Genomic DNA, 19693 nt, shown 5'->3' with positions numbered 1-19693 from the left:
CAAGACTGGGCCCCAGCAGATCTGGAAGGCGCACATGCACTGCAGGAGGAAGTGGCTCAGATTCCCATGGACTCTGCTGCTGCCACGTTGCCTGCGTGGGGCCGTGTGTCAAAGGTAAGGCACAGCTCCTCATGCAAGCTCAGGCAGGACCAGATCCTCGTCTGCAGCACACAGACCCTTCATCTGGATTTTCATGGTGAATTCAGACCGTAAAAGTGTGTCCTCACCATCCCTGTGGTCTTTAGGACTTTATGCACGTGATGTCGGGCAAACTCTGGCAAGGACAACTGCCTGTGGCGTCCAACATTTATAGCAAAGGCGCAGCTGGTTTCTTCGAGGTTGTCTTTTTCCATCATAATGACACAGGATTTAATAAGCACTGGATTGTTCACCTAATAATTCCGTAGACAGCGTCAGGAGGGAGTGTGGGCATGTGGTCTCTTGAGTGGAAAAGCTCATGGCACTTTTAGTGTCTCCTTTCTTCAAAAGTGGACTTTTCATCTGCTGAGGAGCAAAACAGTACATAAAGCTGAGTATCTTCCATCTGCTCCTCCTGCCACACTCCCATTCCCGGACAGCATCAGCAGTGCTTCCTGTCCCCTGGCTTCCAGCTAGCTCAGTCCATGTACAGAGGGAAGCCACAGGAAGAAAGGCATAAACTCAGGATGATTCCCATGGCCCACCCCCCGCCCCCCGCCCTGGCTACCAAGTGTCTCATGCTGGCACAGCCCCAGCAGAAGACCACGGCTCCCGTCCAGTCCCTCTGGACACAGCTCCCTGCATCTCCAGGTCCTGGTCCCCCACCCCCCCCAGAGGCCCACAGCTGCCTCCTCTCACTGGCCCTAAAGGATTGCACCATCCCTGGCTGCAGTCACTTGCACTTACCCAATGTGGGCAGACACCTATTTCCAGCCAGTTCTCTGGCTGCTGCGCTAGGGAAATGGAATCAAAGAGCCAGGCAGTGCTGAGGTCCTGTCTGATGCTTGAGATCTTCATTTAAAAACAAAACCAGCCATCCCTGTGGGGTGATTCACCTCAGCAACATTGAGGGGCAGTAAAGGTAGCATGGGGCCAGTTTGTTGGTTGACTTTTAAATTTTAGAGCATAAACAAACAACTAAGCTACGAGGGAGTTGACAGGGGAATTTAAAATGTCCGAGGCCAATGAACGAGAGGTTCCAGCAGGGGCAAGGTTTGTTTTAGAGGGTAACCTGGGGTAAATGACTGGAAGTGTTGGAGCGTCAGAGAAAGACTACAGAGGTAAAAGACCCTAGGCAGGTCCTGGGGACCCAGGGTGGGTGTAACACGGAGGGGAGTGGGGGAAGGTGGTGGGGGCAGAGAAATCAGAACTGTGGGGCATGAATAGGAACCTAGGGGGAGGCTTGGGGGTATGAACAAGAGGGAGAAATGAGCCCGGAGCTAATGGTTTTTAAGAATGAGAAGGGATGGGCTGGGCGCGGTGGCTCATGCCTGTAATTCCAGCACTTTGGGAGGCCAAGGCGGGTGGATCACGAGGTCAGGAGATCGAGACCATCCTGGCTAACACAGTGAAACCCCGTCTCTACTAAAAATACAAAAACAAAATTAGCCAGGCGTGATGGCGGGCGCCTGTAGTCCCAGCTACTCGGGAGGCTGAGGCAGGAGAATGGCGTGAACCCGGGAGGCGGAGCTTGCAGTGAGCCAAGATCGCACCACTACACTCCAGCCTGGGCGACTGAGCGAGACTCCGTCTCAAAAAGAAGAAAGAAAGAAAAAAGAATGAGAAGGGATGACTGAAGAGTAGAGAGAGGCACCAACGAGGAGAGGCAGTGGGTGGGAGATGGGGCCTGAGCATTGTAGGGGATGACATGTTAAAGGATGAAAGAGCAGACGGGAGCTGAGCTGGAAGGAGCCGGACATGAGGGAGCCCAGTGCTGTCCCCAGGCATCCTGATGTGGGATAGAAGAGGAAACAGTGCTTTTCAGTGACCGGCTCAGGGATATCCAGGTCCAGTGAGACCAAGCAAAGTACGGGCAGCACGGGAGTGGCCAGAAGAACCCTTCCCTGGACAGGCTGTGGCAGGGGCTCCTCTGGGACATCCAGTCAGCTGCACGTGTCTCGAGGCTTCTGTGTGACGTTGTCCAACACCGCATTTTAAAATAAACTAGGGTTGCACATCAGCTTTGCTGTCAAGGAATTCAAAGGGCATATAAACACTCCCAACCTTTCAGGGAAGAACTGTGTTGCCATTCGACAATACAGACTCTAAACAGTAGACAGGGACACCCATCCTGAGGGCGCCTGTGACAGAAATGGGACCAGAAAGGTCTCCTGCCTTGCAGTTCTTAGTGCCCTGAGCATCTTGGACCTTTTGAAGTCAGACGCTTGACACACAATCCCTTCGGAGCAGTGTCCCCATTTTCATTCCAAGGTGTCATGCACAGAAGATCAGAAACTGAAGAAGGGCTTCTTCCTCTGGGGCATAGCCATGATACTGATGAGGCAGAGCAGAGGAGACCTCGCAGGAAGCACAGGGCTCCCCCTTGGTCTTTGTTCTCATTACCCTTACCTCACAAAGAATGCTTCACAAAAGAACTGCATTTAATAAACACCGACTGAGCCACAGCGTCCTGCAGGGAGAGCAGGACTGAGGGTATCGAGTGTACGTCTGTGTAATTGATGGAAATAGCATGCACCACTTGCAAAATGGAAAAATCATTACTCTAAGCTGTTAAATATGTAAGATATCCTTAAAAGATACCTATGATCTTCTGCAAGTCAAATTTCTGGACTTTTAATTAATAACTTTAAAACTGCAGAGAAAAATATAAATGGATAAAATGCAATTTTACATAATGTAAACTACTCCAAAGCCTTTTATCAAGGAACAGTTTATTTTAATACATAAAATGTCTCCTTACGAGCAGTAAACCTTTTCCCAGAAAGTCTATATTCAGAAAGCATACAATTTGAATGCTGATTATTTTAACATGAAAAGTGATTACAAGAAAAACAAACTGTGTTTAGCCTCAGGAGAATTGACAGTTAAACAGTACAGTCAATTTTAGGTGGATGTGTGTCTTTTCCTATGTATAGCAGGAAGGGTTTTGAAACATACGTATTTTTCTGGAGGGGAATCTTGAGTAAGTTACCTCGCACCTTTCTACATTTTGTCCTTGGGGAGAAAGGACACACAGAGGAGGTCATGGTGTTCCAACATTCGCTTGAATTAGAGTGTTAGTGTCAAGGTCTATTCCACTGTGTCTCCGTAGCATCTCCAGGGTAAGCACCTTTTCTTCTTCAAACAGTGGGGTCAGGGTAGTTTTATGACTGATGGGTTGTGATGGATGAAGTTTCTTTTAGTCTTCGAGCAATAGATGGATGTCTATTAATTCCATCCCACCACCACATGAGCCACAAGGAGATAACACATCCCAACAGTGCAGGACACAACCATCATTGGGAAGCCCAGCCTGAAATACAAAGAGAAATGAGTTATGGCATCTGAAATCTGGATAATCTCATGAGATACGGACTCATAGCTCATGAGAACATAGCCTTAGCACCTTTGCATTTTCACAACGGCCACTACCTTTTATTTCCATAAATCAGGAAGTTAGTTTTAGACTAAATTATGTGAATGCATGCTTCTATTAGACATCCTCCATTGTGTGCAATTTTATTTGAGAACTGCTTAAGGTTTTCTCAAATTTTTAATGGCTATATGGAGCCTCTGTTTGTTCATCTATATTAGACTGTTGGTCTTTCAATGCCATGTGCTGGGCCACCATTTAAATCTCTGGATGTTTCCTCTACTTGTGTCATCTTCCAACTTTTCTTCTCTGGAGATTTCCCAGAGATCCCAGCTTCCCGCAGGCTCCTGAAGTCCCTCACACTTAAGGCCAAGGAGAGCTTGAGAAGTAGTGTTGGAAACTAAGGCCAACTGTTGTCTAAGGAAAGGCAAAGGGAAGAAGAAGTTTTTCTTCTGTAGCCGGTGAGGTGTGAGACATGTGGACAAGGAGGGTGTGCACAGATACAAAAGCAGTCATGAGAAGAGAGAAGCATCCCTCATTGTGTGCCTCCTCCAATGTACACACATCTCCACAAATTCCTAACCCAGCTTCCAGGCACTGACAGATGCCACTTGGCATGGGTAATGCACGCTCTGTAGCCATTGCTCAGTGCTGCCTGGTCACTAAGGGAAGCCCCTGCAAATGTTACAATTTTGGTTTCAAAAGGCTTAAGTTTTAGCAGTAAGAGCCTAGCATGTGGTAATTATAAAGACATTCTCTCTTCCCTGGCCATAAGTGTAGGAAGAGGCTACTCAGAAAGAGCCACAGCAAGGGTTCCTCAACAGAGCTACAATTAAACACAAAAACTGATTCCATGAGCGAGACAGCTCCCGAAATTATAGAGCAGACTTGGGCATTTCAAGAAAGTGGTAGGATTCTCTTGGCTTCTCTTCTGAACACATTTTATTTTACAAAACAAACAAAAAGAAACACAGAACATATTTTGGGAAAACTACTTAAATTTCTTGAACTTTATCAACTTTGTTTTTGAAAATAGCTGAACATGTTTGCAAAATGTCAGCCCTGATCATTGAGTTCTGGAAAAACACAACCCACGACAGTGTCTGGTCAACTCCAGGCATCACAGACATCACTGCAAGCCTTCATGGAAGCACAAAGCCTTCGTTCCTCTGTGACAGATTGTGTAGAGTGAGTCAGTGTCAGGTAAGATGCCGAGAATCTCAATCCGGGTGCTGAGACACGTGGCCATGTTTTAGAAGCAAATTTGATGTGCCAAGGGGTGAATTCCACAAAAAGCAGACCTTGCTTGAGAAGCCCAAGACTGGAGAAAGTTCCTGGTGGGTGGTTTTGCCGTGCTCCCAAGTGAGAGCCACTCATGTCTCGAGGATGGCACCAACGCAGAGAAGGAGCATCACCTAGCATCACCAAACATTTTCATTTCACCCAGAACTGATGCAATCACTCAGACCCATCAGAAACCCTACTCTCCCTCACAACACCTAGTCACTCTCCATGCACAGGACCCTCTCAACTGCCCACAGTGCCTTCTGGAATTGGCATCATCACACCTACTGCAGAGGTGGGATGTTGAGAGGTAAGCAGGCTTGCCTGGGTCTCTCAGCTAGTTTGCTCTGGTGTGACAATCCAAATGCATCAGTCTAACTCTAGTTAGATTGTGTGATTAAGAGTGATTAAGAGTGTGTACTCCTAATCACTACATATGCTGCCTCCCTGTGGACATGGATAAATCATAACGATGGCAACCTGCCATTAGTAGGTAAATGACTTACTGAATATCTGCTGTATGCTAAGGGCCTCATAGACTAGACGTTGACATTATCTATTATTTCCCAAACATGGTGAGGCATGTCATGTTACCCCTATTATATAGATGAAGCAACTGAAGCTTGCATATAGTAGGGAACTTGACAAAGGCCACCACCAGTAAAAGGCAGAGATGGTGTCTTGGAATATTCTTCTGGCTTCAAAACCCAAATGCATTTTCCCAACAGAGATAGGTACCACAATACACTAGCTTAGGGCTCTAGTTTTCAATTCCTGCTCTTGCCCAGTGGCATCACCTTGGAAAAGTATTAAATGTCTCCATAACTCAATTTCTTTATATATAAAATGAAGGTAATAACAGTACCTAAGAGTGCTGTGAGGATTCCATGAGTTCACCCTTATAAATCCCTTAGAACAGTGAGAACAGTGGCCACATAATGAGCCCTCAACAAGTTTTAGCCACAGACCAGTGCTCCTCAAACCGGGACACCTGCCCCAAAGTGCATGTTGACTGGGATTACAAAGTGCCCAAAATCACAGAGTAAGCCTGGAGTACCTCCCTGGTGCATGAGTTGTGTTTGGTGGTAAGGAATTTAATGATACAAATACATAAGGGTTTACCGGAGAAGAGAATTTTACTCTCAAATTAAAGATGATAAAGCAGGCTTCTAGTTCTCAAGCAAGATGAAGTGGATGCATTTCTTCCAATTCCTCCCACTAAGCAGAGCTAAAAGCTTGGCATTTTATAGAAAACAAGCATAAGGAGACCATAAAGATGAAGAGGAGGCAGATCAGCTGGGGATCTTGGGATCCCAAAGAATGGCATGGAGGTGGGTTTCCTTCTTATTTCCCCTCATATATCCTAGACTAGGTGCTGGGAAGCTGATACGTCAGTGGGTACTAGAAAGAAAACAAAAAGCCCCAAGAGAAGCCTACTCTCCCTAGCCAGAAAGCCAGGAAAGGGCACTAAAGCTAGACATAACACTCCTAGATAATAACCACTCCTGCCAAATTCCACGGGAAAAAAAATTAAGCTCCTTGGTGAAGGCCAAGTGGGAACCAGAACTTCCACACTCACCAGGCTGTAGCAAGCCCCTCTCCTGTGGTAACAGCAGAGACCACGTGGGGATCCCACGAGCCAGGGGTGTTTCAAGTTGAATGAGAAAAGCCAATCAATAGAAGCCAATACTGAGGTGATACAGATGTCGAAATTATCTGAAACGGATTTCAAAGCAGCTACCATAAAAATTCTTCAACAAGCAATGACAAACACACTTGAAATAAGTGAAAAAAAATGGAAAGTCTCAGACAAGAAATTGAAACTATAAAGGAGGACCACATGGAAATTTTTCAGTTCAACTGAAGTAAAACTCTAACGGAATGGGCACAATAATATAATGGAGAGTATAAAGGAAAGAATCGGTGAACTTGAAGATACAACAACAGAAATTGTTCATCTGAAAAATGAAAAAAGACAAAAAAACAAAAGGAACCAACCCTCAGAGATCTGTGGGACATGAACAAAAGACCTAACATTTGTATCATTGGAGAAAGAGGGCAGGGATGAAAAAGTATTCAAAGAAATAATGATTTAAAAACTGGTAAAAGATATAAACCTAGAGATTTAAGAAGCAGGGAAAATCCTAAAAAGGCTAGGCACCCCCCAAAGTCTATGCCAAGACACAACAATCAACAAATCAAACTCGTGAAAACTAAAGAAAGATAAAATTTCTTGAAAGCAGTCAGAGATAAATGACAATTTACCTATAGAGAAAAACTACAAGTTTCTCCTCAGAAACCATGGAGGCCAGAAAAAAGTGGCATAATATTTTTAATTGCTAAAAGACATGAACAATCAACCCCAATTTCTATATCCATCAAAAATATCCTTCAGGAATAAAGGGAGACTCAAGACACTCTCAGATGAAGAAAAACTAGAAGAGCAGCAAACTTACCCTAAAAGTACTGCTAAGAAGGTCTTCAAACAGAAATGAAATGATAAAAAGAAGGAATCTTGAAGTATCAGGAAGGAATAACAAAAGAAAGAGCAAATGTATGGTTAAAAATGATAAACTTTCCTTTTCATCTTGAGTTTTTAAATTATGTTTGATGGTTGAAACAAAATAAATAGCAAAATAGTAAAAGCACGGATAAAGATAAACCACAGGAACAGTAATCAAAAGAGTAGGAATGGCTATATTAATATCACATGAAGTATATTTCAGAGCAAAGAACATTTCCAAGGCAGAGAGGGATATTGCATATAGATAAAGCAGTCAATCCATTGAGAGATCATAGTTATCCTGAATGTGTATTCACCAAATAACTGAGCTGAAAAATTGAAACAAAAACTGACAAAATGACAAGAGAAAGTAAATGACAAGAGAAAGTGGCACATGCACAAATGGATTGTAGACTGACAAATCCACTATTATAGATGGAGACTTTTACTCTCTCTCTCTGTAATTCATGGAAGAACTAGAAAGAAATTCAGCAGAGAGAACTCAACAATATCTTCCAGCAATCAAATCTTGCTGATACTACAGAGTGCTCCAGCCAACAACAGCAGAATGCACATTCCTTTCAGCATCCAAGAAACATTTAGCAAGACAGATCATATCCTGGACCAAAAAATAAACATCAACAAGTTTAAAAGAATTAAAATTATACAGAGGGTTTTTTTTCTTAACATAAGCAATCAAACTAATTTTGATTTCAAATTTGATTTGATTTGATTTGCTAATTTGATAAGAAATCAGTAACAGAAAGGCAACCAGAAACTATCCAAGCATTTTCAAATTAAATATTACACTTCTAAATAATTCATAGATCCAAGAGATTGTCACAAGGAAAGTAAAGAAAACACATGGAACTGAATGAAAATGGAGCATCATTTTCTAATTTATGATCTCTGTGTTACCTCAACCCTATAAAGAAAATCATCTAGGAAAAGAAAGCAAATTAAAAACTACAGCTAATATGTCACTTGTTGAGAAGGAAACGTATAGCACTAAATGTTTGTATTAGAAAAAAGAAAAGGTCTTAAATCAATAATTTAAGTTCCCATCTTAAGGAAATAGAAAAAGAATTTAAAAATAAACCCAAAAACAAGCAGAAGAAAAGAAATAATAAAGATAAGAGCATAAATTCATGAATTTAAAAATAGGAAAACAGTGGAGAAAAATCAATGAAACAAAGCTGATTTTTTGAAAAAGATCAATAAAATTAACCAGCTTCTAGAAGGACTGACAAGTAAAAAGAGAAAAAAGACAAATGGTCAATATCAATGAAACAGGAGTTATCACAAAAAACCTTCAGGATTTAATCAAAAGATTAAAAGTTTCTCATATTAACTACTGTTGTACTATTAACAATTGTATACATATACATTTAACAACTAGAATGAAATAATTTAAATCACCCTATATATATTAGAGAATTTAAACTGGTAGTTAGAGACCTTCCAAAAAAGAAAATTGTAAGGCCAGATTGTCTCACTGGTGAATTCTGTGAAATATTTAAAGAACTAACACTAATTCTATACAAATGCTTCCAGAAAATAAAAGGGGAGGGAACATCATTTTCTAAATTATTTTATGATCCCTGTATTACCTCAACCCCATAAAGAAAATCATCTAGGAAAAGGAAGCAAATGAAAAAACTACAGCTAATATAATACTTAATAATGAGAAACTGAATGCTTCTCCCCCACAGGATTCTCACCACTCTTATTCAACATAGTACTGAAAGCCCAAGTCAGTATAATAAGGCAAAAGACACACAGACTAAAATAGATGAAATAAAATTCTCTCTATTTGCAGATGACATGATAGTTTACATTAAAAAATCCTAAGAAATTGAAAAAAAAAAGCAAAACAAAACATTTCTAAAACTAATCAGTGAGCAGTAAGTTCAGCAAGGACTGCAACACAAGATCAACATTCAAACCTTATTTTTTCCTATAAACTACCAATGGATACATAAAAATTAAAATTAAAAACACAATACCACTTAAAATCACTCCAATTAAAATTAAACACTTAGGCATAAACTTAAATCTTGTTTTAAACTTAAATCGTGTTTGTAACTTACAGCACACCAGCATCTGTGTGCTGTAAGTTACAAAATGGTGATTAAAAAAAAAAAAACCCAAAGCAGTTCTAGATAAATGGAGAGATATAGAGTGTTCATTAATGGAAGACTCAACATAGACAAAATGTTAATTTGCCCCAAATTGATTCCAGGTTTAATGCAATTCCTAGCAGAAATTTTTCTAGCCATAGACAAGCTTATTCTAAAATGTATATGGAAAGGCACAGGCTCTAGAATAGCAAAGACAATCTTAACAAAGAAGAACTGAAGGGGAGACCCACTCTATCCAACATGAAGGTCTACTATGTAGCACCAGTAATTAAGGCAATACAGCACGGATGCAGATATAGACACATGGATCAATGGGCCAGAACACAGAACCTGAAAACAGACCCATAAAGACATGCCCAACTTATTTTTTTTAAGATAAGCGGTCTCATTCTGTCATCCAGGCTGGAGCGCATTGGCGTCATCACAGCTCCTTACAGCCTTGACCTCCCAGGCTCAAGGGATGCTCTTGCCTTAGCCTCCCAGCCAGCTGGAACTACAGGTGCCACCATGCCCAGTGTGCCCAGCTTATTTTTGACAAAGATGCAAAAGTGAGTCTTTGCAAGAATAGCCTTTTCTTTCTTTATATTTGTATAAATGTAAGGGGTATAAGTGCAGTTTCGTAACATGGACATATTGCATAGTGGTGAGGTCTGGGCTTTTAGTGTAATATCACCAGAATAATGTACTTTAAAGTAATTTCCCATCCCTCACCCTCTCCCACCCTCCCACCTTTCTGAGTCTACAATGACTATTATTCCATACTCCATGTCCATGTGAGACAGAGTAGACACAGGACTCAGCCCACCTCCACTATGGTATTTTTCCATGCATGCCCATTGACCAGACCTTGCAAGCTGTCTGAAGAAACTGAGATAAGCAGCTTCCCACCATAAATCTTATTCAAGGAGCCATATCTGCTGACTGCAGGACCTCAGAAACCTAAAATAAGCAACATCCTAATATAAATCTCACTCAAAAAAAGTTAACCCCAACACCAGCATGTACCTAAGAGCAGAATAATGAGCCATCTTTAACCCATGACTTATTGTAATACTGAAATCCCCACCCAGGGAGGGGCTTATCTGCCATTTTCTAATCATGTGACATATGGATTAGCATGCCCCCTTACTAGCCTGTGCACCCGAACACTCCACCCTGCACATTCAGTGATGCTTACCTACTTCCTGCATGTCACCCTCCTTAAGACACCACAATGCACTCCCCTCAGGGTGTCAGCCAGGTAACATTTGTTCCTGCACTAAATCTCCCTTATGCCCAACCTTTCTGGGCCTAAGTCTTAATGGACCTTGTCTAAAAACGGTTTGCCTAGGCTTGTGTTAATTTCTATTACATTGAGAGCCAAAAATCTCATGCTGATAACACATGTACATGTTATTAAGCTCCTGCTTATAAGTGAGAACACGTGGTATTTGTCTTTCTGTTTCTGAGTTATTTCACTTAAGAAAAGGACCTCCAGTTCCATCCATGTTGCCACAAATGACGTGATTTCATTTGTTATGGCTGAGTAGTATTCCACTGAGCATATACACTACACTTTAGGATGCCCTTTTTGACAAATACTTCTAGAGCAATTGGGTATCTAAATGTCAGAAAATAAATTTCAACCTCAACCTCACACTTTATACAAACATTAACTCATAATGGATCATAGATTTAAATGCAAAATGTAAAACTACAAAACATTTAGAAGAAAACATAGGATAAAAATCTGAGGCCTACAGTTTAGTGAAGAGTTCTTAGGCATGACACCAAAAGTATGATTCCATAAGAAAAAAAAATTGATAAAATCAACTTCATCAAAATAAAAATATTTTTTAAAACATTTGCTCAATAAATAAAAGACCCTGCTAGGAGGGTATAAAGACATGCTACTGGCTAGGAGAAAACATTTGCAGACCATAGACCAGTCAAAGGATTCTTATCTAGAATATATGAAAATATCTCAAAACTCAGCGGTACAAACACTAAACAATCCAATTAGAAAATGAACAAAAGACATGAAGAGACATTTCACTGAAGCTATATGAGTGGAAAACCAGCACACAAAAAGATGCCTCACATCACTAGCCATTAGGGAAGTGGGCAATGATGCGGCTGCTGTGAGTGGTTGCGATGCTGGTGTGATGGAGATATCCCTGGCTATGGGAGGGCCCTTCCTGTGGGGAGACAGGCAGCAGATGCCCAGGGCACAGCTGGCTGGGAGGCAGGCACCCTCCTGGGAAGCAGGGCTGCTGGGCTGGGAGGAGACTGTGCCTCAGGGAGAAGGTGAGGTTGCCCTGGTACTGGGTGGGAGTGAGTGGTGAGGGCCTGGCCAAATGTAGGTGACAGGACAGCCTCTGTGTCCATTTAACAAGGCACAGTTTCAGACAGGGTGCGAGGCAGCCAGAGACACATTTAATATTCACTGAGCTTCAGGAGAGCTGATCACCCCAGGCCAAGGCCAACAATGCCCAGTGTCCTCACTAAGAAACCCCTCAGGACACAGGTTCCAAACCAGCTACTGGGGGGTGGGTGTGTGGGGAGTGGAGAGAGACAGAGAGAGAGGTAGGAGGGAAGGGAGAGGGAGAGAGAGACAGAGGGAGAAATGGAAGGCACTGAGAAACAGAAGGGACAGGGGAGAGAGACAGAAGGAAAAAGGGAGAGGGATCAGAGGTAGTACAGAAAGAGGGAGGAGGGAGACGGGGAGAGAGAAAGAAGGAGGGACAGAGGCAAGGAGAGGGGAAGAGAGAGAGGGGAAAATAGAGGGGAGAAAGGAGACGCAGGAGGGGGAGGAGATTGGCATCAAATGCCAGCTCTAGTATTTTATATCCTGGCTTCATCATCTGCTTGCAGGGTTACCATGAGCCAGCAAAGAATAACACTCACACTGAAAGGCATTTTGCACATGCCACAAGATCCCTGAAAGAGCCCTTATCTCATAAAGATGCACACAGTAGGGCTTCCATGAATGAAAATCTCCCCTTCCATTCCAAAGACAACTCAAGGTAAACTGCTCCCTTTTTACAGACCAGGAGCCAACAAACTACAGCCTCAGGCCAAATGTGGTCACCACCTTTTTCTTGTGAGAAAACTCCACTGGGACTGGGACTCAGCCGCCCATGCATTTGCTTGCTGTCTAGGGCCACCCCAGAGCCACCAAGGTAGAGTCCAGTGGAGCAGTTGTGACAGAGGCCTTGCGGTCCACAAAGCCTGAAATATGCATTCACCCTTACTGAAAACACTTGCTGACCCTAAGAATATCAGGTCCTGGGAAGGTGAAGGAGTTACAGGAAAAGGGTACTGATCCAGACCCCAAGAGAGGATTCTTAGATCTTGCCCAAGAAAAAACTTGAGGTGAATCCATAGAGTAAAGCAAAAGCAAGTGTATTAAGAAAGTAAAGGAATAAAGAATGGCTAGTCCATAGGCAGAGCAGCAGCTTGGGCTGCTGGACTAAGGATACGTGTAGCTATTTCTTGATATTTCGTGTAGATATTTCTTGCTAAACAAGGGGTGGATTATTCATAAGTTTTCCAGGAAAGGGGTGGGCAATTCCCAGAACTGAGGGTTCCTCCCATTTTTAGACTGTATAGACTAACTTCCTGATGTTGCCATGGCATTTGTGAACTGTCAAGGTGCTGGTGGGAGTGTCTCTTACCAGGTGAGTGTGGCAGGCCAGGTCTCACGGACGCAGGCCTCCAAAAAACTATCTCAGCACTGACTGAGTGCTCAGGTTCAACATCAAAAGCTGAGAGAGCCAGTGTCCTTATACAAACACTGGAATGTAAAAAAAGGCCACCAAGAGTTTTGCCCAGGCCTTTCCTGGGCCTTGAAGCATGACAAGATAACGAGGGAATTATTAACAGGACCCGTTTAGGATTAAACAAGTTTTATTGGGGGTCTGAAGAAACTCCCCAGGCTTCCACAAACAAGTTTATTTGGGGTCTGAAGGAACTCCCCATAACTCCATGATTTAGCAAGAGACAAGACAATCACTCAAGCACCTGGACCCATTTAGATTAAGTAAATTTCCTGAGGCTCCAGAGGAAGGTTTTCAGGACTCAAGTCTTAGTTATGGATTAGAAATTAATCACTTATGTCTTTAAATGAAAGAATCACACTTACATGTAGACATATAGCTTAGAAGGTTATAGCTGGAAGGCTGTAATCTTGAGTTGGTCTGGAGATATTTACCAGACCTTCTCCCTTAACCAGTTATAGAAATAAAATAAAACTCTTTTCCTTTCCCAGTTCATCTGCATCCTGTTATTGGGCTTCGAGAATAATAAGCCCAACCCTCAGTTTGGTCCGGGAACAGGAATGCATTATAATTGGTGTATAATGAGCAGTGCGAACAATCAGAGGTCACTCTCATCACCATCTTGGTTTTGGTGGGTTTTGGCCAGTTTCTTTATTGCAACCTGTTTTATCAGCAAAGTCTTTGTGACCTCTATCTTGTGCCAACCTCCTAACTCATCCCGTGAATTAGAATGCCTACCTTCCTGGGAATGCTGCCCAGCAGGCCTCAGCCTCATTTTAAGATGGAGTCAACCCCTATTTAAGATGGAGTCACCCTGGTTCAGACATCTCTGACAAAGGAACTTGTCAGCTTCTTGTCAGCCTCTATCTAAAATGCAAGGAAGTCCAGACCAATAAATATGTTGTGTAGTCTTAAATGTTCAACTATCACATTTTTTAAAGTAAAAGGGAACAGATGAAATTAAGTATAATAATATATTTTATTTAACCTAACATATCCAAAATATTATTTGACCATATAGTCAACATAACATTTTGATGGAATAGTTGACATTTTTTAAATAAAAAAAATCCAGTATGGATGTTCTACTCATGGCACTGAAGCATGCCCTGAGAAGGACCCTATGGTCATCTCTGAAAAGAATGTGTGCTCAGAGTTCCCAGCTAAGGAATCTGGGAGCAGCCAACCCAGACATTCGCTCCTTCTCTATGAAGGACACTGACACTGCCTTGTCTCTCTCTCCCTCAGTGGCTAAGTTGGAACCTGTGTCCTGAGGGGTTTCTTAGTGAGGACACTAGGCAGTGTTGACCTAGGCTTGGGGTGGTCAGCTCTCCTGAAGCTCAGTGAATGTTAAATGTCTCTCTGGCAGCCTCACACCCTGTCTGAAACTCTGCTTTGTTAAATGGACACAGAGGGTGTCCTGTCACCTACCTTTGGCTAGGTCCTCACCACTCACTCCTACCCAGTACCAGGGCAGCCTCACCTTTTCCCTGAGGCACAGTCTCCTCCCAGCCCAGCAGCCCTGCTTCCCAGGAGGGCACCTGCCTCCCAGCCATCCCTTGAACACAGGCAGGCTACCCTGGGGATCCAGGCCCTTGGTTCTGGGCCAAATAGAGGTTGCTAGGTGGAGGGCACCAAGTGAAAATGCTCTGTAATCTGCCTGCTCTTTACAAACTGGAGAGGATTTTCCTGTCCTGCCCACTGCTCCTGGACCTCCCTGTATGAAATCCTCAATAAACCTTACGTCTCCTTCCCTGGCCCCTTCTTCGCCCCTATCCAGCGGGAAGTCCCAGTTCCCAAATACCGACCTCTGGAGTTGGGCTACATGGCTTCTCCCTTTTCTAGGTCCTGTGACCGCCATCTTGCTATTACTTGCCTTCGGGCCCTGTACTTTTAACCTCCTTGTCAAATTAGTTTCCTCTAGGATCAAGGCTATCTAACTACAGATGGTCTTACAAATGGAACCCCAAATGAGCTCAACTAACAACTTCTACTGAGGACCCATGGACTGACCCACCGGCCCTTTGACTGGCCTAAAGAGTTCCCCTCTGGAGGACACTACAACTGCAGGGCACCTTCTTTGCCCCTATCCAGCAGGAAGTCCCAATTCCCAACAGCAATTGGGGTGTCCTGTTTAGAGGGGTGATTGAGAGGTGAAGCCAGCTGGATTTCTTGGGTTGAGTGGGGACTAGAAGAACTTTTCTAACTAGAGGATTGTAAATGCACCAATCAGCACTCTGTAAAAATGCACCAATCAGCACTCTGTGTCTAGCTAAAGGATTGTAAATGCACCAATCAGCACTCTGTGTCTAGCTAAAGGATTGTAAATGCACCAATCAGCGCTCTGTGTCTAGCTAAAGGATTGTAAATGCACCAATCAGCACTCTGTAAAAATGCACCAATCAGCACTCTATGTCTAGCTAAAGGATTGTAAATGCACCAATCAGCACTCTGTAAAAACGCACCAATCAGCACTCTGTGTCTAGCTAAGGGATTGTAAGTGCACCAATCAGCACTCTGTGTCTAGCTAAGGGATTGTAAGTGCACCAATCAGCACTCTGTAAAATGGACCAATCAGCACTCTGTAAAATGGACTAATCAGCAGGATGTGGGTGGGGACAAATAAGCGAATAAAAGCTGGCCACCCCAGCCAGCAGTGGCAACCTGCTGAGGTCCCCTTCCACACTGTGGAAGCTTTGTTCTTTCACTCTTCACACTAAATCTTGCTGCTGCTCAAACAAAACAAAACAAACAAAACAAAAACTCCTACTGGAGTCAGAGGGGTCGCATGACAATGGCACACCTCTGTTTGGACTTGCCACATTTTAAGCTCAGCAGCCACAATGGCAGTGGAGGAAGGGGGAATAGTGTACTGGACAGAGGGCTCCAGGAAGGCCTGGCTTCCAGCTGAAAGCGGTTGGAAAGGCAGACTTGCAGCTGTGACCTGGCGCAGGGAGGGCCGGCCCGGGATGGGTCTTTCTAGGTGGATGCCTGTGAGGTGCGGCCCCTGCCAAGAAAGCAGGTCTGAGCCGGGCAGGCTGAGGCAGCTCCACCGCCCTACAGGGACCATCTTACACTGCAGCCTCTTCCTTATACATTTTGGAAGTCATGAAAAAAATTCCTGTATTACTGAGAAAAGAAATATAGCTTTGAGCAGTGTAACTTCTGTGAGATATGCAAAATTATCAGGTCCAGAGAGAATCGAGTATGGGACTTCAGTCACACGCCGTCACTCCTCCTCTCCTGCCCCCACACCCAGGGGCAACTGTTTAAAGACACTGTGTTCCCGACTAGCCGCCTCACCTATTATCTTCTCCTGCCTGGAATTTGTGATACAAAGAACAATGTATAGCAAATCAATAGCTTATGTTATTCTAATGTAAATTCTCGGTAACAACTTAGGAAGTGCCAGTTCTTTTTTCCTTAAAAACTCTCTTGTAACTGCAGCTAATCTGAGTGTACATTCAGGGCAAGTTGAATCTATGCTCCTGGCTTGGCCAGCCTCGAGCTTTGGACTCGAATAAACTTTATATTTAGTCATGTTTTATGAATCTTGTTTTTTAGGGTTGACATTAGTTAGAGTCAAGAAGAGACCAGTGATAACCCTGCCTATGGGACCCTGTGGTGGCAGCCCCCGTTCACAGCGGCACACGCCCGAGTTTCTGAAGGGGAAGGCAAGGCCTGCGGGCAGCTCTTTCCCTGGCACTTCAAAGGCTGGCCTGTTTCTTCTGGGGCCGAGCCAGTTGCTTCCTCCCATGGGATGCAAGCAGCTTGATTGGAGCTTCAATGCTTCATGCGCTGCCCAGCCGGGAGGCAGCTGGAGGGAGATTTATTTGAAGAGAGGATGTTATGACTTCCTGTCGCTGCCAGGACGACTCCAGATACACAGGACACGGATGCTGCGAGTTCACCGGGAGCCTCCATTTCCCAGAAGATCCATTTGTCTTGCACCCTAAGCCTCTCCTCAAGGCAACAATCTCAACCAAAAGCTCAGGAAAAGGGCATTTGTTCAACATCCAGCATCACACTACGCCTTCATCTCCCTCCGGGGTGATTTTCAATCTATTCTGGCTCTCTCACCATGCCGTGTTAGGGAAGGCAAAACCACTTGCGTGTCAAAGCACAAATCACGATGCACACGTCAGATGGACGCCCACACAGCCCCTGTGTTACACGCGTTTAGTTTTAAGTTAAAAACCTGCCTGTGCTGACACACAGTTCTCTAAGGAACCGAGGCTTCCGGATTGCTGGGAAATGGGTCAGCCCCAGAATAGTGCCCGGAGCGTTTCCAACAGAGCCTGGCTTCCAAAAGAAGTGTCTGCTAATGAAGTCTCCTACTTGAGTCTCAGACTGAAATCATTCTTCCTGTTTATGTTTCCTTTCCAAAAGACTACACATTGGGTGCAGCGCACACTGCTAAGGTGAGGGGTGCACCAAAATCTCAGGAATCACCACCCAAGAACTTATCCATGGAACCAGACACCACCTGTTTCCCCTAAAACCTATTGAAATAAAAAAAAAGGCTTTAATAACAAACCATAACTATGGTTTTTAAACAAAAAGCCATTTGGCTGTCGCCCTTCTACAAAGGTAACACGTGATTCTGAGCAGAAGGAAGAACTGCTTCTACTTCCGAAGGCCCATGGAGGAGGCCCATGGAGGATGCACGACAAGCCGCCCGGGCACGGAGGCTGTCCCTTTTCTGTGCCAGTGGACCCCTTGAGGCCTGCCCTCCCCAGCACCTCAGCCTGTGTGCAGCACCTGGGCCTGTGTGCAGCGCCTCGGCCTGTGCGCGGCCCCTCTGGGCCTCAGGACAAGGCTCATCCTCAGCCCCCATCTGAACAGCCTCACACCCCATCTCCTGGGTCTCCCAGGGTAATAGTCCTTAGCTAACTCCTTTTATGAGCAAAGGCTAGAAGCTGAGATGGGGAAGGGGCCCCCTTTTTTGGAGGGCCTGCAGTGCCCCCCAGCCCTAGCACCACCAAGCATGGAAATACAATATCCCAACTCAGTTCCATAACAAAGTCTCGGTCCCTGGAAACAAAGCTCATCCTCGTATTTGCCACACAAAGCAAGAGCGTTTCCAGGCGGGCTGAGGGAAGGGGCGTTCAGGGCGGGGGCTCCGAGGGGTCCGCAGGCCTCCTGGTCGCGCGGGGCTACGGAGACACTGCGCGGACCCCCCAAGCCGGGAGGGGCCAGGGACGGGCAACGCGGGGCCGGGCGAGGCTTTCAGTGCGCCCAGTTTCTCAGGCCTCCAGCCCTGTGTGGCGCTGTCCCCGTCTCCGCCGGCAGAAGAGGCTCACTGCCGCCTGTCTGGTCTCCCTGAGAACCGGCATCCACACCAGCTGCCCTGGAGAAGCGACCACCTCCCGGCTCCAGGACCCTCCCCGCAGGAGCCGCCGCCGGGCTCCCTTCCTTCCTCCCTCGCCGCCGGGGAAGGTCCCCGACGGGCGCGCACGGTGCCCAGCGCAGCTGCCCTTGGCCTCCCGTGTCCTTACCCACTTCCCTCCTCAGAACCCGGCCGCTCCCGTGGCCTCTGAATCCAAGATGGACAGCGGTGGCTTCGGCCCTCTCCACCAGGGAGCTCTTTCCCGCTTCTTTCTTACTTCCCTCCCTTCCTCTTTTCCTTCCTTCCTTCCTTCCCTCCCTCCCTTCATTCCTCCTTCCCTCCCTCTTTTCCTTCCTTCCTTCCTCTCTCCCTCCCTCCCTTCCATCCTTCCTTCCTCCCTCCCTCTTTTCCTTCCTTCCTTTCTTCCTTCCTTCCCTTCCTTTCTTCCTTCCTTCCCTTCTTTTCTTCCTTCCTTCCCTCCCTTCCTCTTTTCCTTCCTTCCTTCCTTCCCTCCCTTCATTCCTCCTTCCCTCCCTCTTTTCCTTCCTTCCTTCCTCTCTCCCTCCCTCCCTTCCATCCTTCCTTCCTCCCTCCCTCTTTTCCTTCCTTCCTTTCTTCCTTCCTTCCCTCCCTTCCTTCCCTCCCTTCCTTCCCTCCTTCCCATCCCCTTTTCCTTCCTTCCCTCCTCCCTCCCTTTTTCTTCGTTCCTTCCCTCCCTCTTTTCCTTCCTTCCTCCCTTCCATTCTTCCTTCCTCCCTGTTTTCCTTCCTCCCTCTTTTCCTTCCTTCCTTTCTTCCTTCCTTCCCTCCTTCCCATCCCCTTTTCCTTCCTTCCCTCCTCCCTCCCTTTTTCTTCCTTCCTTCCCTCCCTCTTTTCCTTTCTTCCTTGCTTCCTTCTTTCCTTCCTCCCTCCCTTCCTTTCCTTCTTTCTTCCTTCCCTTCCTTTCTTCCTTCCTTCCCTTCTTTTCTTCCTTCCTTCCCTCCCTTCCTCTTTTCCTTCCTTCCTTCCTTCCCTCCCTTCATTCCTCCTTCCCTCCCTCTTTTCCTTCCTTCCTTCCTCTCTCCCTCCCTCCCTTCCATCCTTCCTTCCTCCCTCCCTCTTTTCCTTCCTTCCTTTCTTCCTTCCTTCCCTCCCTTCCTTCCCTCCTTCCCATCCCCTTTTCCTTCC

General features: G+C 45.2%; 1 protein-coding gene across 8 annotated transcripts in view; it reads right to left on the bottom strand.

The window, feature by feature from the left end:
* OCA2 (OCA2 melanosomal transmembrane protein) overlaps positions 1–19693 on the bottom strand; it is a 381861-nt gene that overhangs the window by 32990 nt on the left and 329178 nt on the right. For 7 of the 8 annotated variants that reach the window (XM_055099067.2, XM_003828056.5, XM_034938406.3 and 4 more), the window contains one exon: positions 2854–3451. The exons of the other annotated variant lie outside the window; for it this stretch is intronic. In XM_055099067.2, coding sequence (XP_054955042.1) covers positions 3367–3451 — 85 coding nt within the window. In that variant the 3' untranslated portion in view covers positions 2854–3366. Of the gene's footprint in view, positions 1–2853; positions 3452–19693 lie in introns of those variants that run through there. 8 annotated transcript variants of the gene reach the window in all.

This window comes from Pan paniscus, chromosome 16 (genome assembly GCF_029289425.2).
Source record: "Pan paniscus chromosome 16, NHGRI_mPanPan1-v2.0_pri, whole genome shotgun sequence".
Classification (NCBI taxonomy): Eukaryota; Metazoa; Chordata; class Mammalia; order Primates; family Hominidae; genus Pan; species Pan paniscus.
Note: the sequence above shows the minus strand (reverse complement) of the source record. Positions and strands in the feature narration are given on the sequence as shown.